Source organism: Hibiscus syriacus, unplaced genomic scaffold (assembly GCF_006381635.1).
Source record: "Hibiscus syriacus cultivar Baekdansim isolate YM2019G1 unplaced genomic scaffold, ASM638163v2 tig00000218_pilon, whole genome shotgun sequence".
NCBI classification, from domain to species: Eukaryota; Viridiplantae; Streptophyta; class Magnoliopsida; order Malvales; family Malvaceae; genus Hibiscus; species Hibiscus syriacus.
The window spans coordinates 1,830,677-1,854,297 of NW_024061774.1; the positions used below are offsets into that span (position 1 = coordinate 1,830,677).

The 23,621-nt window shown below is 33.2% G+C and overlaps 1 protein-coding gene across 1 annotated transcript; it reads right to left on the reverse strand.

The window, feature by feature from the left end:
- Positions 1–7,285: 7,285 nt before the first annotated feature.
- On the reverse strand, positions 7,286–7,997 carry LOC120150929 (60S ribosome subunit biogenesis protein NIP7 homolog). Its single transcript, XM_039163534.1, has one exon. It carries the CDS (start codon positions 7,959–7,961, stop codon positions 7,380–7,382), a length of 582 nt encoding a protein of 193 aa, XP_039019465.1. The 5' UTR covers positions 7,962–7,997; the 3' UTR covers positions 7,286–7,379.
- Between the last annotated feature and the right edge of the window lie 15,624 nt (positions 7,998–23,621).

A 23,621-nucleotide genomic window follows, 5' to 3' on the forward strand; every position in this document is an offset into this window, starting at 1 on the left:
CGCGATGATGCTCTTTGAACTAGCTTAAGCTACTAATCTGCAAATGAAATCATATGAACGTTGAGCTTTATAAAGATCCGTGATACACTTTCACTATAATATACTACTTGCAATTCATAAATGTAAGGATATTAGGCAATATAAGTAGAGATGAATAAGTCTACACATACAATTACATTAATTAGTATCATGTTGATCATCATCAACATATGATCTACATGATAGAGATTTCATTCACATGCCGGTTTCACCTAGCCTCGGTTATCATACAACTCACATAATAAGCACATATAAATAATCAACGTTGACATATAGTATCACATAGCAATAAGGTAGTCAAAATACGAAATCTCAGTTTCAGATAATATGGGTAATGGTTCTTACCACACAGTATTCTATGGTTATTCGAGCTCACATAGAAATATGACATAAATTATGGAAGAGAACCCAGTCTCACATAGCATTGATAATAATTCCTACAAATAATTCTTAAGATAACCGAGGAGGTTCTTTGATAACACATAATTGATCAGCATACATGAATATAAAGCACAATAGTGCTCATATGCCAAACGTATCAGACTTATCACGTAAGGTTAACTAAGGTAGATTTACTACACAAATATCGTTTTACAATCAGTTAAGTGAGGACATTCTTTCTCACAACACCGATTGACACACTCCTCTTACAATATTATGCAAGGGCATATTAGTCTTTTCGCTAACTTGTAAGTTTAAGCATTTCTGTATTTCACATAATACATTATTAGTCTTGGGACACCTTATAATTTATCATTTCGTTCACTTTTATTTTCGTTATACTTAAGGGTATTTTTTCATTTTAGCCAATTAGAAGTATTTTAGTAACTTATCCTAAATCTTTTATTATTAGACATCCCTTAATCCACTTTCGTTATACTTAAGGGTATTTTTAATTTTACCCAATTAGAAGTATTTTAGTAACTTATCCTAAATCTTTTATTATTAGACATCCCTTAATCCACAAACATTTTAGAAGTGAAAGTTTGACTTTTTAAGTAGGGAGTATCAATATCATGTAAAAGGTATCGACATTCAATCATAGGGTATTAATACTCAATGATGATATCGATATCTAAATGACACATTGAAATCTCATATTTGTTGACGGTATTAATGCTCTACCTTTGATATGGATACTTGATGAACAATATCGATACTTCTTGAACAATATTGATACTCTTAGTCATTTTTGCCCAAATTTCTTCACCTATTCATATGATATAGGCACCTAAAGAACAAGACCAATATCAAAACCCAAAAATGATCAATTTGAACCTCAAAATCACTCCAAAAAGTCTATCAAACACCTTAGACAAGGCCCATTCAATTCCTAAGGCTTATGGGTAACATAAGGTCATTTAGCTTTAACATTACACATGTTTAACAACAAATATCACATATTGAATCCAAAATATGCTTTTGGATGGAGGATATGTGTAAGTTGAAGGTGGTATCTTGTGTTGGAGACTTCATGTCCGCGCGATGATGATTTTTTTGGAGTGAGTAGCATGACAACATCTGTTGTCCATGGAATGCGTGTCCTTGATGTGCAAAGTGTTTGCAAAAGATATTATTTGGGCTACCATTGGTGAGTTTTGCGGAGCTTGATATATTTATTGCTTTGGAAAGGGAGTACACTTAAGGTCTTTTGAGTGTTGGCAATTGATTTTAAATCCCAAGTTGTATGTTCTGGGTTGCTTCCATCCTTCTTAGACTTTGGAGGTGGTGGAACAGCTTTGAAGTGATAAATTGTTTGGTTTGCTCGGTACGGTAGTTGCATTTGTCGGTCTTTCGCAAAGGGAGTCTTAAAAAGTTTTGAATGGTCCAAAGCTTGGTGGTTATGGTAAGTTTTGAGGTTATTTTGGAAGCTTAAAGGGGCTTTTGCTGTTCCTTTTGCTTTGAAAATTCCTACCAATCAGCAAAGTCTTCAGGTGTTCCTTTTCCTTGTAATTTATATCCAACGTTATTGTCCGAACCTTTACCTTTTTTTCTAACAGCAACCTAACTTTTTAAATATTATTACAAGTTCAAAATCTTATAATTTTTTCTATTAATAGAAAGATACATGACCTCAATTTATAATATATATATAATATTATTTTAGTTTGGTATTTACATAAATTCGATACATGACCTCAATATATATATATATATATATATATAGCTTGATATTTACATAAATTAGATACCATATATTGTTGCTGTGAATGTCTTACAGCCGCAATGAAGAGTTTTAGATTCTTATGATGATATCATTTTTAACATTCTGAATACAAATATATGCACGGGTGAAATAACTTTAGTGATAAAAAAATTATTATTGTTACTTAAGGTCTCAGGTTTGAGCATTAGGAATGCTAGAAGTGTGAGCATTCAATATCAAAATGATTGAGAATTATTTTTGAACAAATATTACATTGTACTTACCTCAGATAAATAAAAATATATATAAATACATATAATGAATAGATGTATCATTCATGTTTATTTTATAGTTTACGAAAGATTAATTTTTTAGGAGTTTCGTAGCTGATCCTTTTGATAATATCATCTCAAATATTAAGTTTAGATTCTTTCTTTAAGAGTATAATATATCTTACCATTTCACGAAATATTTGATAAATAAACGATTTTCTTATATACAATTAGGTCATTCACATTGATTTTGAGAATAAAGTAATAAAAGACATTTGGAATTTAGGATCAAATCTTAATTCTTATATTTATTAAAGAACAAAGTTAATACAAATATTGTCATTTTTTTCTCGGCAAAATACAATTTTATTAAGGATTTGAAAAAAAAAACAAACTCAACGTCAAAGTTACATGCTTAGCTAAACACCTTCTTAAACTTAATTGGAGGGAAAAAGTATAACACAAATCAGATAAAAGATACAACTTGACAACTCAATACACGGACAATCACCAACAAAAGACCGGCCTGCGCTGACAAATATCCCTCACCAACATGCTTTAAGTAGCTCACACAAACCCATCTCTTCTTTAACTAGATGATCCGCCAGTCCGATAAAACTTCCAGCCAAACCACAACATCGAATAACACTCGTGCAATTGACCGGATCAAATTAACTACTCGACAAAAGATATTGCACCACCGCTGAGAAAACATATAACTCAAGCAACACCAAGCCAACAACTAACTCAAACAATTTCAACACGTAATTACAAGCTTAACGCCGCACCAAAAACAAGCAGTAAACAAGAAAGACATCCAAAGCAACAACCTTCAAAACCACTGCAGATTATCAAACCGCTGCGAAGCACTATAAGAAGTAGAAAAGTGGAAACCAACATCATTAGAATTTCCGTAACCACACAACTTAGACACAATCGGTCTCCTCGCAAACGAAATCAAGAAAAAACTAAAAACTATCCGGCCTATCAAGCTCTGCAATAACTTCTCGTTCATCACCCTCAATTTGAAAACCCAGCTTCATCTCAAATGTCCACGCTTACTTTGTATCCCGATTCTTAGCAGGATTTTATCTTCAAACCTTTGCCCCTTTTCTTCCTAGCTATCGATAAAAATTTATTATGAATATCCAACATTGACCTGGATTTCTTTCTAGGTATCACCCTAGATAATTTCCTTCGAATAGAAATCGAGATATTTTGAACAAAGTCGACCTCCACCTGCCTAGAGCCCATATTACTAACATCCTGTAACGCTTGACTGCTGCAGGGAACAGCGACCAAAACACTCGCCACTAGATTATCCACCAATCCAGACAAACAACTCAACTGCCCCGTTCGAAAAACATATAGGCATTTTTAAATGCATAATATATATTCCATAAATTATAGAGAATGAATGAATTAAATGCATCATCTGTTAATTATTAAGAAAGGAAATGAAATTGTAAAAGCTACGTTGTGTGCAAATCATTCCATGAAATGACACAATCATTTAAAAAAAAGAAAAAAAAGAATCTATAGAAATGACAAACTACATTAATTTGCATGCGTATGAAGCAATATACCGTTTCTTTTGCATCTTTTAACTGTGATATATTGTGAATATATTTATATAATATGTTTATGTTACATATACAGTGGAAAAATATATGCAAACATGTCTATTTTAATATTATTTAATATATTTAACTCGTTTTATTTTTTAAAATTTTAAAAATTCTAATAAATATAAATTCTAGACCTATAACTTTAAATAAAACATATAACATATATACATAAAGAGACGAAAATATGTAGAAAGTGAAAGATTCATGCTCATCTATAAAAATTTTAGATTAAATATTTAATAAATTTCTCTTATTTTTATTTAAATATTTTCTCTCTTTCGATATCATATCTTAATTTTGACAATGTATGTATATTTTATGCTTGTAGTGTGTGATAAGAGAAATCAGATCAATCCATAATCATATACGTCTCCTTTTATTATAAAATAAAAAAAATCAAAATGAGATTTGCACTAATATGTATCTATATTAGATACTTCAAGTTAGAAAAAACATAATAAAAATAATAATTTGAGCGTTTATGTAAATGATTATTTTGTTCTTCTATTCTTTTTTTCTTTCTAGTATTATACCTTTAAAATTTATTTTTTGATCAAAATAGACCTTATTAGATAAAAACCATTAGTTGATTAATAATCAATCTATAATGTTTACGTGATATTTTCACATATGTTCAACTGACGAAATGATATGTATCACATCACTCAAAGTGATGATATGATATTTGTCATGTCACTCAAAGTGATGATGTTCATATGTCAGATCATTTAAAATGATGATGTAACATATGTCACATCACCTAAAGTAATGATGTAGTATATATCATATCAATAATTAGATATATATAAAAATGTCACGTTAGTAACATAAGTTGACCATTAGTCAACTAATAATTTTCATCCAATATAATTTACTTTAACAAAAAATTAAAATGTTGGGGATAAAATATTCCAAAACATAAGATACAAAGTAACTATTTATACAAACATTAGTCATATTTTTATCATTATGTAAAAAAAAAATAATGTTCTGTAATTGTTTGAAGTCAGTCACTGTGTTTGTCTCTTTTACAAGTCTGAAATTCAGCCATTTGGGTTTCTTTATCAGATAAAACTTTCTATTTAGAGACTTAAATTTTCATTTCCATTTACTATCTTTCAGTTAAATTATAAAAGTGTTTACGATAACTATTTTCCAACATTAAGCGCATCTAGTGTAGTGGTATCATAGTACCCTGTCACGGTACTGACCGGGTTTGATTCCCCGGATGCGCAGCACAAGCTTCTGTTTTGGCTTTTCTTTTACAAAAGGCTGTTGATTTCTTTCCCTTTTTCGAACTTCTTAGCGGATTAGTTTTTAAAATTTTGATGTAAAGAGTTTCATTTCTAATATGGATGAATGAAATTTAAGTTTATTCTAATGGGATTCTTTATTTTCTTCATAAACAACTAACATTTGATAATTGTTACACATAGTAAAAATTGAGAATAAACGTACGACTCTTTTTTTAAATAAAAAAAAGATTAAACCTCAACTCTGAATAACGTATGTGTACAAAATCATATAATTTTGAACTTGAAAAGGCATGTAAAACAAACCATTCTCAGTACATTGCAGCCTAACAACTATCAAGAACCCCATCATTCTATCAACCTCACCACACCTCCAGTAATATTAAACATGAGACGAATACATGAACAGAGCAAAGTTAAAATGCATAATTCCGATTACAACATGAGAAATATAGGAACACACGAATTCTCGGGTCCGCCATCAAGGGGGTCAATTTGCAACCAATCCATTGTGACACAGTATCAGTCACAGATTGACCATAAGGGATATATGAACATATCGAGACGTAGACATGGCACCAGAATGAAACTTATACACACACATTCAACACCTGAACCTACATTAACATGGATATTGCATAAGGTTGTAGATATAGCTGCATATGGACTAAATGAAAAACAATAATCAAAACACCATCGTATTACCAGCAGTGAGTAGCATCAGCAAGAACGTGTAAAATAGAACCCCCCATGATATCGGACAAGACTCGAATATACAAACACTGCAACATCTATATGGAAACACCTTAAACATGATTATAACACGAGAGAGAATATATGAATTACGAAGTATATCGTCAAAGAAATCTATGGACAAACAACCCATTGGAAAACTGCTACACAGATTTAACTCTAGGAAAATATGAACCAGACAAATGTAATCTTAACACGAAAATGTTAAATAATGCAAGCAAATAAGATCATGGAAAACAAACCAGATTTATATAGACTGAATTGAAAAAACAAAATAACATTTGACATTTGTGTGAGATTCCTGATGCCAAAACAATGAATTTGACTTGAATGTCAAATAATTATTCCCACAAACAAATCTATTAAATTTGAATAACGTTTTTCATTGTTTCAGGAAAGATGAAACCATCAAAACCAAGTACAATGTTAAAAAATGTTATGAAAATCCAAATTCACATCTTTCGTATTTTCGCAGAAGGTAATTCAACAGAGAAATTGTTGTGGTAATGATAAAAAATTTCCTTTATATCATTCACAAAAGAACACTAATACAAAGGTTTGTCAATTTAATGGTAACATAGTAAGTACGGATTTAAATAGCGGTCTATTATCATAGTGGTCGGTCCAGTACCGGTTTTATCATAGTGGTCGGTCCAGTATCAGTGCTAACCGAGATCATTATTGCATGATTACCATACCCGCAATAACCACAATAGCAATAGAAGTAGCATAACTAAATTCACGACAGCGGTCATAATTTAAATCCCTGATAAGCAGGGAGTACGTAGGGATAGCAACTCAACTCGAATCCGACGGGTTCCGACCGGACCCGATCGGGTCGGATTTTTTTAAAAAAAATTCGAGTTCGGGTCGGGTCGAGTTTAGGGTGAAAAAAATCCGACCCGACCCGAAAATATATATAATTTTATCCTATATATTTAGGGATAATTACAATAATATCCCTCCATATATAATTTTTTTTAATTAAGTCACTGTTTTCATTGAATAATTTTTTTTTTATTATTATTTCAGGTCGGGTCGGGTTTCTAAGTCATATATTCGGGTCGGGTGAAACCTTAATTTCGTCGGATCAAGTCAAGTCACGGGTGAAAAACCCTTTCTTCTCGGGTCGGGTGACCCAAAAACCCGACCGACCCATTGCCATCCCTAGGAGTACGAGTTTATAGCAAGAAAAACAGGGTACGAGTTGAACAAAACTCCCCAAAATCATAATAAAATACAACCTCAAAATCAAAAATTGACAAGTGCACAGATAAGAATACCCAATTCATTCTTCAATTAGCTGCTCGCTTTGATTCTCCATCCTCAAATACCCCCCAATATCAGCCTGATGAAGCACAACAATGGCGTTAGGATCCAATTTCCTACAATCTTGAGTACTCTTAGCTGCAATCCCAAACCCCAAAGGCAAATCCGACATGGAAAAAACGACAACCCCATCACCAGGCGCAATGTTCTCCGTTATTCTCCCCAACCCACCTTTCAAAACATGATTCGCGTAAAGAAACGACATTTCCGATGTGGGTTTCAGCCAGACCTTGTGCTTGGCATTGACAGCCAACAGGTTTAGGCATTCGATGGTCAAATGGAAGTTGCCTGCGTGTGTGAATCGGCCTATGCAGGTTCCGATGGAAGCTAGCTTGGGCCTGGCAACGTTGGTGGCTCGTTTGACCAGCGAGTCGCTGACGTAGTAGACTTTGTTCTTGTGGAGCCTGAAGCAGTAGCGGCCGGGGTCTTTGTCGGGACCCTCAGGAGATGGGTTCTCGACTATGTTCTTCAGGTTGTTGCCGGTGAATTTGAACAGCTTTTCGAACACCACGGTGGTTTCCTTCTCGTCCAAGGGTCTCATCTTGTTGGAGGAGGGTTTGGTCTATGTAGGGTTTTTGTGTTTAGGGTCTTATAATGTATTGCATTATATGCCGGAGCACAACGGGCCCAAGACTAGTTTTAAGGTTTTTTTTACCCAATATCCCTTGCGGGTTAATTATATTGGGTTTTAGGCCAGCCCAATTTTTATTTTGGGAAATACAGCAAAAACTATGGTGGGTCATTATTTTAATGTCTTTAATGCGATTCGTTACCTAAAAAATTAATTTTTAAATTAAAAAAATAGATGAACTCGTCACCTGACAAGTTCATCTGGATATTTAAATCAACTAGTCGTTTATAGTCGTTGAGGTTAAGGTTATAAATAGGGGTTTAGGGTTTTAGTTTTCACTAAACCTAAAATCTTAAAAAATTGCAAAGAAATCCTAACTTCTGTGAAAATCCAGAAAAATGGCTACCCGAGAAGAAATGTTGTGCCTGGATAACGTCCATATTTTGTTTATCGAACTTCGGCCAAAAGAAGAACGGAGTATTTGTAAGCGCGGAATGACATAATGAGAGCTGCATCAGAGGATGTTGATATATTTACAGTAATTCGTTCTACTCCCAGCCATATATGTAAGTTGTATCCGACGTTGATTGAGGTTTTGGTCAAACGTTGGTGGCCCAAGACGCACACATTCCATTTCTCGAGTAGTGAAGCGATGATTACTGTGGAAGACATCACTTACCAACTTGGTGTTCCTGTGAATGGAGCCCCTGTGGTGAGGAAAAACAATTAGGACCCTGCGATATTAGTATATCATATTTTCAGAAAGATGCCACCATCCGAGGTCATCAAGAGCTATCGGGTATGGATGACGTTGTTGGAGTCCGAATTCCAAGTGATGGATGACTTTACCGAGGACGAGGTTATTTTTACGTCCAAGCTTATCTTCTCCGATTGATCGGAGGGGTATTATTACTAGATAAATCTGGTAATTTGGCACAAACTCAATATCTGCGAATATTAAATGACTTCGTTGAGTGTCGTAATACCAATTGAGGCTTGGCGATTTTAGGTTTTTTTGTACCAGGAGTTTTGCAAGGCTGCAATTGTTCAACGGGGTCGAAAAGTCAATTTAGTAGGCCATCTAATAATGCTACAGTCCTAGACTTAGTACCGGTTCCCATTTTTAACGCCAATTACCACAGCCCGGTTGAGTTTCCTATAGATGCAAGGTAATTTTTTAACTTTTTTTTAGTTTGATTAATTTAATTATTTTTTAATCTTTATAATATTTTTTAAAATTTTTAAATATTTTAGATGATGTCATAAAATAATCGAGACGAAGTTGTCGGGTGCCACTACACGAGATATAAGAATGAGGATTGACATCGCCAGTCGATATGCGGTATATATTTGTTTTTAATATTTTTTTTGAAATTTTTTAACTTTATATATAATAACTTTGATATTTAATATTTACAGTTTTCTTGGCTTCCATGTGTTGACGACAAGATCAACCAGTTATTGCCAATGCGATTTTTTAGGGGTTTGAGTTATGTTGTGTCGTGACACCGTTATTACATTTTGCAATTATTGAGTGGCACGTCATTGATAGAGTAATGCGACAGTTTGCGTCGCATTATCTGATTCCTACGTGTTGAGTTAATCGATTGATGGAAATGGCCAAGAGGGGGGTGAATTGGCAATTAAAATTTTGGTGGAAGCTTTTGCAGAAAATTGAAAATATTTGCACAACGATTTAGAGTGGTTCAACTTTCTCAACCAAAGTCTACATCCACTACCTTAGCTATCCACACTAAGGATTTTCCAACAAATTCACTAATTTGTTCTTTCTTTTGAGGACAAAGAGTAACCTTACAACTCCCTCAAGAATTATACCCCAAATTCTTGAGCACACTCTTTTTCAAAGAGAAATACACAAATTTGCAAACTTACAAGGAAAACCTCACAAGGTAAGATGTTTGCACAATTCTAGAACAAGAAAAAAACACTAAAAAATAATTACAAATGAGCACAAATGGTGTTCTTGAAAGCAAAATGAATATTGAAAGGAAAATTGGCTTGATTTGCACAAACTTGGTGTTTGATGCTTTCTTTCTTGTTTCTCTATGATTTCTTGTTGATCAAAGGCTTCAGAACTTATTTAAATACTCCCTCAATTGATTCTGAACGTTGGGGATGATTAGTGGAGTCAATGGAGCCGTTTAATTGTGAAAACCATTAACACAACAGCTTGGAGCGTGGGGGGAATCGGTACCCCCTTATGGGGAATCGGTTCCCTAAGTGTAAAATTCAAATATTTCGACCGTTAAACAGGGGGGAATCGATACCCCCTGGGGGGAATCGGTTCCCTCCGAGCATACTGGAATTCTCGGAGCCAAACCATTCCGGGGGAATCGGTACCCCCTTGGGGGAATCAGTTCCCTCTGAGCAATCTGGAATTTTTGGCTTTGAAATGGTTCGAAATATTTTGTAAAATTGTTTTGAAATTATTTTAAGACTAAAACTTAATTTTACACATGAGTAAGGATTAAAAATGACTTTTAAAAGATTTGGAGTAATATTTTGATATTCGAATAATTATATCGAATATACTTAGAAAACCTTATTGGAAAATCTTAAAATTCATTTATCTTAATTTGTTATATCGAAATATCAAAATGTTTTCAACACTACGCAAATTGTTGATATGGACGCGCTCTATATCATTGATACGCTTGGGAAACATATCGAACATTGGCCGGTGAAGCACGTTTACTACATTGAGCTATGGAATCAGCGTCAACTATCGGTCCCCTTGTGTTATGACATTACAATGTTGGACCTAGATTTCAACCATTCTCTCTATCTCTGAAATTACGAAGCAAATGGGAAACCATGTCTTACGACATCACAAGAGAGGGGAGAATGGGAACATCATCAGGCCCATGCGCCAAGTCCAAGTCCAAGAAGAAAACATCATCGTCTTCTTCTTCCGTTTCAGCATCTGCAACTGATGATTACTGTTATGCATCTCAGGCTAGTTTCGATTTTTATCCTCTATTTTATACTTCAACTGAAATTTAACCGACGTTTGAATGTTCATGGGATGCACCACAATATACTCAAGCATCTTCGAAAATACATGCGGTTGCGGGTGAGTGGGATTATATCCTAAATGGTCAACAAAGTAACAACCAAGTGGAATTAGTTACGACAATGATGACGTGAAATACTATAAACCCATTAATGTATTTTGAATGTGGATCTCAAAGTGTTTGAAGTACACCTCCTCAGCAAGATGAAGGAGATGACAATCAAGGCCTACGATCCCGATGTACTCGACAAGCCTCACACCATTATCATTCGACAACTCCTCGGCATTGTCAAGAACATAGAAAATATAGATAAATTTTCTTTGTAATTTTTCTGTAAACAATTTAATTTTTTGATTATTTATTTACTTTATATTTTTAAAATATAAATAAATTTATTTTTTCTTTAATTTTAATTTTTTTTTTAATTTTATCCGGCCAAACTCATCATATCGAGGTGACGAGTTTCAAGTGACTGTTGGCAATCTTCCCGTTGACCAACAACTAGTTTTTTTTTTAATTTGAAAGAACTCGTAGACGAGTTCCTCTAATTTTTTTAATTTTTTTTTTAAAATTAATTATTTAATAGGCTCGTCACATTGAGGTGACGAGTCACATTAAAGAAATTAAAATAATAGCCTACATGGGGCCTACTCATCAGGGACCATTAAAAAACAATATCCAACAAGTTCCATGCCCACCGTAACTTTTGTCATATTTCCCAAAATAAAAATTGGGATGGCCTAAAACCCAAAATAATTAACTTGTATGGAGTATTGGGCCAAAAAACATTTTATATCTGGGCACAAGATTTGAATTTGATGGATTCTAACCCATTTTAATTTTATTAGATTGAATTTTGTTTTTAAAAAATAGGTTTAGATGGGGCTGTGCCAGGATCTTAGATGAAAAATACTCAATTTGACCCGGCTCAAAAAATAATGTAATTCTACTTTATATATTTAAAGATAATTGTTCTAATGTCTCTCTCTATGTTATTTTTTCCCATTAGATCTCTATTTTTATCGAAAAATTAATATCTTTTTATAAATATATTTGTTTATGATCAAGTGGAGTCAAAATAAAATTTTATCTCAAAAAGGCATGTTGGATTCGAGTAAGTCACCCTGAACCTGAGTCAACTTAGGTTCCACGTAGAGGTATATATTTTCTGGGTCAAGTCGATTTAACCAAAAACCTGACTCGACGCGACTCATGTTCATCCCTAGTTTTATCCATCTTCTTGAGCAAAAAAAGGGTTTGTTTGTTTCCCTATAATTGGTTTTTCGGAAAATATTTTACTCATTTTCTAGTGTTTGGTTGGCGAAAAACAGATGATCAATATAATTCATTTTCCTGATCAACTCAATTTCCTTTGCATTTTCTGGAAAATGACTTACCATCAGATTTTCCGTAAGTTATTTTACGAACTTTTCACTTCAAAGCATAAACACTCAAAACATTATTATTTTATATATGTAATATTAATATATTATTTTAATATAATTTTAATAAAAATATTAATTATTAAATATTTGTTGATATTTTTAATAATATAGTATTATATTTTATTTTTATAATTATATTATTATAATATTATAATTTTAATTTAATAATAAATAATAAATTATTAATAAGATTAATATTATTTATTAATTTCATAAAAATAAAATTGTTGAATATTTAATATATACTCTTTAAATATAATATAATATTCTTGTTTTAATATTATAATTTTAATATTTTAGTAAATAATTAATATAATTAATAATATTTTATTATCATTTTAATAAAATAATTAATATAAATTATAATACTTTTATTTTAATAAAATATAATAATCGTAATATTTTTATTTATAAAATTATATATATAATATTTTAATAATAATATGACATAAATAATATTAAATAAATTATTCTAATATTTTAAAAATATTATTATTATTTTGTTAATAAATAATATTATTCAACGTATTTGATGTTTATAATAAAGAATTTTTAAAAAATTTTATCAATTAGTCGAAAATAATTACACAACATCTTTCAAATATTGTAAAATGATTTCCAGAAAATGTTTTCCATGAAATATAATTTATTTTACAGAATTCATTTTATGGAATCTGTTTTTCGTGAAAAAATGTACCCTAAAATTCATTATCTCCTAAAACATGATAATGATTAAAACAGTTGATTTGAAACTATTACGTGATTTCAGTTGTTAAAAAAATGTGGTTTTTTCTATAAAAAAAAATTGACTCGAACAATTATATTTCTATGATGTATTTATATGTAATCATTTAAAATATCAAATGTTTTTATTATTTAATTATTTAGAAATATGTGTAACCAATGATATCTCTTAATATAAGAACAAACAATCTTATTTAAAAAATTATACCATCAATTGAGGTGTAGGAGTGTTTAAAGACTTTAGTTTTTTTTTCCTAAATTTTTTTTGTACATAGTGAAATTTGACATGCTCGACAATATGATTATGACATCTTAATTTTGGTTTTCATTTAATATAATGATATTTTTTTTACTTTCAATCTTTTCGTTGTTATGAATCATTTATCTATACTTACACGAGTAGCAAAGCAAACTCATTATTTTTGACGTATTCGTTTTAAAAAAATTATAAAAGTAAATCACATTATTCCTCACTGAATTTTATTTTCTCATATTTTATTTATTATATTTTTAATTTTTTTTAATTTTCTAACTGAAATTTTGATATGTTCATGTTTTGGTCATTCTGAATTATTATATTACTATTTTTGTATGACATGGTATTTATTATTATAATTAAATATAAAAATAATTTGAAATAAATAATAAAATAATATTTTTATTATTAAATTTCAAAAGACTTAAAATAATCATCACTCTTTGTCTATCACCGTCGACCTTTGAAATTATTTTTATATTAAATAACAAAAATTCCACTTTATACGAAAATGATAATAAAATAATTCAAAGTTTTCAAAATAGGAATAATTCGAAAGTTCAGTGAGTAAATTAAAAAAGTAAAATGAATAAAATATGAGAGAGAATAAAGTTCACTGAAGAATGATATATTTTACCCAATTACAAATTTCTTAAAATTATGATACCATATATTTTTTTTGAATTATTTTTAGAACATCTCTTGAAATTATTTCGTTTTAATTTTTTTTTTATAAAATCTTGTTGAAAACTATTGATAACATCTTTTATTTAAAGTTATTTTTATGTATAAATTTTAGATTGCTAGATTTTTTTAATATAAGATTTCTAAAATGAATTTTTTATGTATAAACCAGAGTAAATTTTTGAAAAAAATTATTTTATGATAAATATAATATTTTTGTGCGTCTATATCATTTATCATTATATGTGAATTGTTTGATTATCATCTATATATAATTATTAAAAATCATACAAGTGTGTAAAAATTTTATATTTATTACATAAGGTGCTTAAAAGTAAAAAAATAATTAAAATTTATATATAGTAATTCAAATAAATTTATTTGATTAGAGAATTAGTCACAATAACTTTAGTTGAACGAATATGTGTTAGGAATTGTCATGATGAATGATTTTTAAAGACATAAGATTTACATATGTGTCATTCTACGATTCACATAATCAAGATGCACGAATTACAATCATTGAAAATATATTATTACACCCTCTCTTTATTCAAGGGAAAATTTGGACAAAACTCCCTAATTTTATTTTCATCAATATTGACTTTTGATATGTCGTAACATTTTAAGTGAAATCTATGCAGAATTTTCTTATTTTCTTTCAAAAATTTTTCTTGATACGAAGAAAAGTGTCATTAAGGGGAATGAGATGACTTACGCAATGCAAAGAAAGGGCATCAGAAGGAAACTTCAGATGCAAAGATTGATCATCCGCTCTTTGCAAAGGGTGGTATGAGAAGCTAGCTTATGAAGGCTTTGAGAAACTTTAAGGTTTTGAAGATTTTGGGGACGAGCGTGAGCGTCGCTTGGTTTGAACACTTCAAGTTGTGTTTGGTCCCTCAGATATACCAAAGTGAGACCTACAATGCTATTGGGGCGTTTCTCAATGGGAGTTGTCTTTCAATCATTATAACCCTTTCAAGAAAGGTTGGGAAGATTTCCAACATCTAAAACTTTATGTTTTGAACAAGATGGCGGGCTCTTTTTCAAGCCTTGAAGCAGAGGTTGTTCTGCAAGATAATTATACTATTGCTGTAAAGGCTTCCTCAAATGATATAGTTACTGATTTGAAGGCTTTTAGTGATAATTCTCTGATTTAATTTGGTTTTGTAATAGGTATTAGTCTTTTTGTGAGGAATCATTCCCTTTTATTATGAGTTAATGATTTTCCTGTTTAGCCTTCAGTAATATGCTTGGTAGATTTTTTTTCTTGAATGTTTTATTGGCTGAATAAGTTTTATATTTTCTCATCCTGAAAGAGTTGAACATACGTTGTGTGGCCGTTATTTCTAATCGAAGGAGTACTAGAGGTACTTCTCTGCTGGGGAGTTGGTTATGGAGCATGACATGTATTTATAATTTTATATAAGTCCAAATATCTCAATTGTTAGGAATGTCGCCATCATAGTTTTTTTTAACATTATGCATGTAATTTGCTAGTGTAGTAGAGTTGTTTCAATGTCTGTACATCTAATGAAGAATTTTCGATGCTTTTAACATGATGGCTATTGTAGTAAAAAATAGAAAGAGATGAAAGATCATAATTTCATTCAAGTAAAAACATGCTTAAATACATCACAAATAACTAATAAGCTTAAACTTCTACCCATGTTTCCATGTACTGTCATTAACATAAAACATGACAACTACTTAGCTAAAAAAAATCAACTAAACTTGATTAAGTAAAATGCATAACAAACACCTAAAAACTAGGATAAGTTGCAGCCACTAGAGACATTTCCAACACTCCTCCTTGAATCAGTAGCTGTAAACTCCTAAAACTTTTCTCAATGATTCAAACCTTCTCCTTGGAAGAGCCTTAGTAAATATATCAGTCAGCTGGTCATTTGTGCTGTAGTAGAGCAAAGAAACTTCACCATTCTTCTGGACTTCTCTAAGAAAATAAAGTTTAATGTTGAAGTGTTTGGTCTTTCCATGAAAGACTGGATTATTGGAGATTGCAATGGCAGCTTGGTTATCCACAAAAACTTTTGTGCTCCTCCTTTGCTCTAAGCATAAATCATTCAAAATCTTCCTCAACCATAAGGCTTGATTTACAGCTGATGTAGCAGCTATAAACTCCGCTTCAGCCGTGGATTGGGCCACTATATCTTGTTTCTTTGAACTCCAAGAGAACATTCCTGAACCAATCATGAAACAATATCCTGAAGTGCTTTTCATGTCATCTAAGGATCCTCCCCAATCACTATCAGAGAATCCATGAAAATTGAATTCTTTACCATGTTTTAACAGGGCACCATAGTCAATAGTTCCTTTGACATATCTCAGCAGTCGTTTAGCAATAATAAAATGTTCTTCATTAGTAGCTTGGGAGAATCTGGCGAGGACACTTACAGCTTACAAAATGTCAGGTCTTGTTGTTGTGAGATACATTAGACAACCTATAAGACTCCGATAGACAGCCTCTTCAACCTTTTTTGCACCATCTTCTTTGCAAAGTCTCTCTTTTTGATTCATTGAAGTACTTACTGACTTGCAATTCTCCATGTGAAACTTCTTCAAGATCTCTTTAGCATACTTTCTTTGACAAATAAAGACTCCTTGATGATCTTGTCTTACCTCATCCCAAGAAAGTATGCCATGGTCCCCAGTCTGTCATTCAAATACTTTTTTTGATTCATTGAAGTACTTACTGACTTGCAATTCTCCATGTGAAACTTCTTCAAGATCTCTTTAGCATACTTTCTTTGACAAATAAAGACTCCTTGATGATCTTGTCTTACCTCCATCCCAAGAAAGTATGCCATGGTCCCCAAGTCTGTCATTTCAAATCGATTCTAGCATACCATGCCCGTGGAGCTTGCTTTAAGCCGTACAAGACCTTTTTAAGCAAGTGCACCTTATTTTCCTCTCCATCCACCACAAAACCTTCAGGTTGTTCAATATAAATTTCCTCCTACAAATAGCCATGAAGAAAGGCATATTTCACATCTAATTGAAATATCTTCCATCCCTTTTGTGCGGCCAATGTAAAAAGCAATCTGACTGTATCAAGTCGAGCAACAGAAGCAAAAGTCTTTGAAAACTCTACTCCAAACACTTGAGTAAATCCTTTCACCACAAGTCTGGCTTTGTGCTTGTTAATAGAACCATGTGCATTTAACTTGGTTCTAAACACCATCTTTACTCTAATGACCTTGTTGTGACAAGGTCTAGGAACCAACTCCAATGTTTGATTCCCTTCAATCATACGGAGTTCCTCTTGCATTGCTGATATCCATCTTGGATCATCCTTAGCTATATAAAAATCTGATGGTTCTAAAACACCAACATTACACCTTTCATAGATGTCAGAAAGCAATCTAGTTCCCCTAACTGGAGGATCAACAATATTCTTATCCTCAAATGATTCAGTATTAGGAACTAGATTCACTTCTTCATCTTCCTAATTCCATTATTGATCTTCAACAAAATGAACATCTCGACTTATTAAAATATTGTAACACCCCCTAACCCATACCCGACCCAGATATGAGTCAGAGATATTACATTGACTTTAAAACACAACTCTTAATAAATAATAGTAAAATATTTGATCTTATATTAAGAAAATACAATAATATACATATTGTAATATAAGTTTACCAAAATATTCAGAGCATACACAACTTAACCCTTTAATTCCATGCCAACTGCTATTTACATAACAAAATGACCTACTGATTAAGTTGCTTCTGATCTGATGGTTGCAGGAGTAATACTGTCAAGCTGCTTCACCTGTCTCGTCTAATTCCTCGGATCCTACGTGTGAAACACTCACACGCTAAGTCATCGACTTAGGGAGGCAATAATAATAACAAGGCAATGTAATGTAATGAAAATATTAGGATCATATGAGATGAGATGCAAACATGTACTTAATCAATGTAGTATACTTCATCAATATCCATACATGTAAGCGTATGACTGTAACATTCATGAATCTGTATTTAATAAGTTTATTGGCCCATGGTATCGTATTGAGAACCTAAGGTATCGGAGTAATGTGAGGTTGTGCACTATGCTGTCACCACAGCTCGTATAAATGCACCGAAGTGCCCCGTAGAATTGCACCGTAGTGCCATATAATAATGTCCATAAGGACCACATAGAATTCCTTAAGAATCATATACATATACTATGGATCAAGTATGTGTCTTTCAAGACTTCACACAGGTTCCAAAGGATATACATATGTCCTAAAGAACCGCGTAGAATTGCATCGTAGTGCCATATAATAATGTCCATAAGGACCACATAGAATTCCTTAAGAATCATATACATATACTATGGATCAAATATGTGTCTTTCAAGACTTCACACAGGTTCCAAAGGATATACATATGTCCTAAAGAACCGCGTAGAATTGCACCGTAGTGCCATATAATGTCCATAAGGACCACATAGAATTCCTTAAGAATCATATACATATACTATGGATCAAGTATGTGTCTTTCAAGACTTCACACAGGTTCCAAAGGATATACATATGTCCTAAAGAACCGCGTAGACCCTCTACCCTTGGCATGCCAACTATACATATAGTTCTCATCTACATAACATGGGCTTATACATTTCCCGTAGTTCATATCGCGTAGACATAGTATTTTCATACCTTTATCACATAGGCATATCATTTACATACCTTTATCACATAGTTCATATAACTTTTTCTGCATATTCATGTCATGTAATACATATAATATGAATTCATGTCATGTATCATAATACAGAATATGCTCATGTATCCAGATATAAATCTAGACTTATCACAAGTCTAGAATGCAGGATATTTCTATAATCATGCTATGCATATGCACTCACCTATACTTCTTTGCTTTTTCCTCGATCGATCCTACTTGTAGATTGTTCCCGAACTCGAGTAGGCTCGGTATCTACATAAACATAATTTTTTTAAGATGATCATCAGATGTCTATGTCTTGAAATTAAGCTTTAATAGCTTACTAATTGAAGAAATTTATAGCTTAGTCTTTCTTTCTTTTCTTTCTTCTTTTTTTTTTCTCATGGGGGAATCGGTTCCCCCCCTGGGGTATCGATTCCCCACAAGCATTCTGGAATTTCATATACGATGAGGGGGTATCGGTTCCCCCCTGGGGGTATCGATTCCCCTCTAGTATTCTGGAAATTCATATCCGTTGAGGGGGTATCGGTTCCCCTTGAATGGGTACCGATTCCCCTAACTCAGAAATCCTATTTTGAGCTCGGAAATCATCCCATTTCAGCTCCAACATACATATTTCACTCTCTTTACTACTCTTAGCTTTCATACACTTACTTTAACTAATTATTATCCATTAAATACCTCTAAAACCTATAAATCTAATTCTCCATGTAGAATTTAAGAATCCAACCCAAATTCCAATATGTTCTAATTTGAATTCTAACACCTCATACTTCTTAGTTAGCTTCTTGACAAGTCAAAAATCTTATTCAAACTTCAAAAACTCATTCCTATCAAAATTTCATCTAAAAATTCATTTTCCAAATCTATCTCTAAAACACTTATCTTGTTGTTTTAATGTCCTATAAGCTTTCCTTTAGCTTATATAACATCCAAACTTTCATTTCCAATCTTAAAAATCAAAGAAACTACCAAGGTTCAGATTCTTACCTTTACTTGCAAGCTCCACATTGAGAGAAGGAAGAGAAGAAAATAAGGAAGAAGGAAGAAGAAATGGGAGGGTTCTGGAAACCTAATGTCACACGTGGGTTCTCATATAACCCCATAACATTTTATTTTAATTAAAATTTCCTTACAAATGACCATTTGGTCCTCACCTCCATCTCATATTTACTAACCATACTTTTTAAACTATATAATTATTCTACTTTAATCACCAAATGTTGAAACTTTGCAATTTAATCACTCACCCGACATGGAGGATGTTACAAATCTCTCCCCTTAAGAAAATTTGTCCTCGAATTTTCATTGCACGAACAAATGAGGGTATTGATGTCGCATATCCTCTTCACGCTCCCATGTTGCTTCTTCTGCTTTGTGATTTCTCCACAACACTTTGACCAAAGGAATAATCTTGTTCCTCAATTGCTTAACTTCATGTGCTAAAATTTGAATCGGTTCTTCCTCATAAGTCAAGTCAGGACGAACCTCAATCTCTTCTGGATTTATGATATGGGAGGGATCCGATCGATATCTTCGAAGCATTGAAACGTGAAAGACATCATGTATCTTTTCCATCTCAGGTGGTAAAGCTAGCTGATATGCTACCGGTCCTACTCTCTTTACAATCTCATAAGGTCCAATAAACCGAGGACTCAATTTTCCTTTTCGACCAAATCTCAACACCTTCTTCCATGTGGACACTTTTAAAAACACTTTATCTCCAACTTGAAATTCAATTTCTTTCCTTTTAAGATCAGAATAGGACTTTTGCCGATCAGAGGCCACTTTGAGGTTATGCTGAATTTCTCGAACTTTCTGTTCTACATCTTGAATTAAATCCGGACCAAGAACACTTCGGTCTTTGAGTTCATACCAATTTAATGGAGTACGACATTTTCTTCCATATAATGCTTCATATGGGGCCATCTTTATACTAGACTGATAACTATTGTTGTAAGCGAACTCTGCCAGCGGTAAATACTTTTCCCATGACCCTTAAATTCCATTACGCATGCTCTCAGCATATCTTCCAATATCTGAATAGTTCTCTCTGGTTGCCCATCAGTCTGAGGATGAAAAGCCGTACTAAAGTTTAAACGAGTCCCCAACGCTCCATGCAAAGTTTTCTAGAATCTAGAAGTGAATCGAGGGTCTCGATCAGAGACTATGGAAACATGTACTCCATGCAATCTAATAACTTCTCTAATATACAGCTCTGCATACTTTTCCATAGAGAAATCCGTTCTAACAGGGAGGAAATGCGCTGACTTAGTTAATCGATCAACAATTACCCAGATTGATTCTCTTTTGTTCGGAGTCAAGGGTAACCCCGAAACAAAATCCATCGTAACATTTTCCCATTTCCATTGAGGAATGAAAAGCGGTTGCAATAATCCTGATGGAACTTGATGCTCGGCTTTGACTTGTTGACATATAAAACACTTAGACACAAATTCGGTGATGCTTCGCTTCATCCCTGACCACCAAAATCGATTCTTCAAATCCATATACATCTTGGTTCCACCCGGTGCATCGTTAACGGACTGCAATGAGCCTCTGTTAAATTTCTTTCTTCAAGTCGTCATTGTCGGTATTACAATTCTTTCTTTACAATATAGATTTCCATCTGACTTAATCTCAAAGTCTTTAATCTCTTTGTTCTTTACTTGTTCAATTCTTTTCAAACACATTTCTTTACCTTGCAATTCTCCTATTCGTTCCAACCATGCTGGTTTAAGGGTTAATTCCGCACAAAGACCACCGTCTCCCGTTAAAGATAATCTTGCATCCATAGCTCGTAAAGCTGCAAACGTCTTTCTACTCAGCATCTGCTACCACATTAGCCTTTCCGGGATGATAGTCAATTATCACATCATAATCCTTTAAGAACTCTACCCATCTACGTTGCCTCAAATTCAATTCTTTTTGAGTCATCAGGTACTTCAGGCTCTTATGATCCGTATATAAGTAACAACGCTCCCCATAAAGATAATGACGCCAAATCCTGAGAGCGAATACTACAGCAGCCATTTCTAAATCATGAGTGGGGTAATTCCTTTCATGTGGTTTCAACTGTCTCGATGCGTACGCTACCACTTTTCCTTCTTGCATTAATACACACCCCAACCCGTTATGGGATGCGTCACTGTATACTACAAAATTCTTGCCAGATTCCGGTTGAACCAATATCGGAGTTTCCGTCAGAATCTCTTTAAAGCTTCGAAGCTTTCTTGACATTCAGAGATCCAAACAATGGTACATTCTTTCTCATTAGCTTTGTTAGAGGCAGCACAATCATAGAAAATTCTTAACGAATCTTCGATAGTAACCGGCAAGTCCAAGAAAACTCCGAACTTCAAACACATTCTTAGGAACTTCCCAATCCATTATAGCTTTAACTTTCTGAGGGTCTACTCTAATCCCAACTGCCGAGATCACATGCCCTAGGAAAATTACTTCCTTTAACCAGAACTCACATTTGGACAATTTGGCATACAACTTTTTATCTCTTAAAATTTGCAATACGATCCTCAGATGTGTGCTATGCTCTTCATGGGATTTCGAGTACACCAGTATGTCATCAATAAAGACAACAACAAACTGGTCCAGATAGGGCTGAAAAATCCTGTTCATAAGATCCATGAAAGCAGCAGGTGCATTCGTTACTCCGAATGGCATTACTATGAATTCATAATGACCATATCTCGTTCTGAAAGCTGTCTTCGGAATATCTTTCTCCTGGATCTTCAATTGATGATAACCCGAACGTAGATCAATCTTTGAAAATACCGAAGCTCCTTTTAGTTGATCAAACAAGTCATCAATGCGCGGAAGGGAATACTTGTTCTTGATGGTCATCTTATTGAGCTGTCGATAGTCAATGCAAAGACGTATTGATCCATCCTTCTTTTTAACAAATAACACCGGAGCTCCCCAAGGCGATACACTTGGTCGGATAAATCCCTTCTCTAGCAACTCTTGTAATTGATTCTTTAACTCTTGCAATTCTTTCGGAGCCATTCGATAAGGTGCCATTGCAATCGGAGCTATTCCCGGCATTATTTCAATTTAGAATTCTACCTCTCTATCCGGAGGTAATCCTGGCAATTCAGCAGGAAAAACATCAGGGAACTCTCGAACTATTGGAATTTCCTCTAACTTTTTCTCTTGAGCTCTTGAATCAATCACATTTGCAAGAAAACCCTGACATCCTTGTAGCAATAATTTCTTGGCAGACATCACTGATATTACATTCGCTAACGGATTAAACTTTTCACTGCTCACACTTATCTCTGTTCCTTCTGGACTTTTCAGAGTTACCTTTTTCAATCTGCAACTAACATCTCCATAATACCGGAACAACCAATCCATTCCCAGAATCACTTCAAACTCGTCAAAGGGTAATTCCATCAGATTAGCAGGGAATTCAATTCCCTGAATCTTTATGGGACACCCCTTACAAACTTTATTCACCCGGGCACTATGGCCTAACGGAGTTGTTAGTATAATCTCATTACTCGTAGCTTCTAAGGGAATCCCCAACTCTTTTACTAACTTACTTGTAATATAAGAATAATTAGAACCCGGATCAATCAGTACCAATACTAATTTATCATACAACTGAAAAGTACCTGCTATAATATCAGGGTCATCACGGTCTTCACTTGTCTTTAGGTTGTATACTCGAGCAGTGGATCGAACTTCAGGTTGAGCAGAGAATTTAGACGGGTTCCTTCCTCTGCCTCTTCCTCGTCCTCTTT

Excerpts from the sequence above, each read along its gene's own strand:
- LOC120150929 (XM_039163534.1), bottom strand. The coding sequence starts at position 7,961 with ATGAGACCCTTGGACGAGAAGGAAACCACCGTGGTGTTCGAAAAGCTG.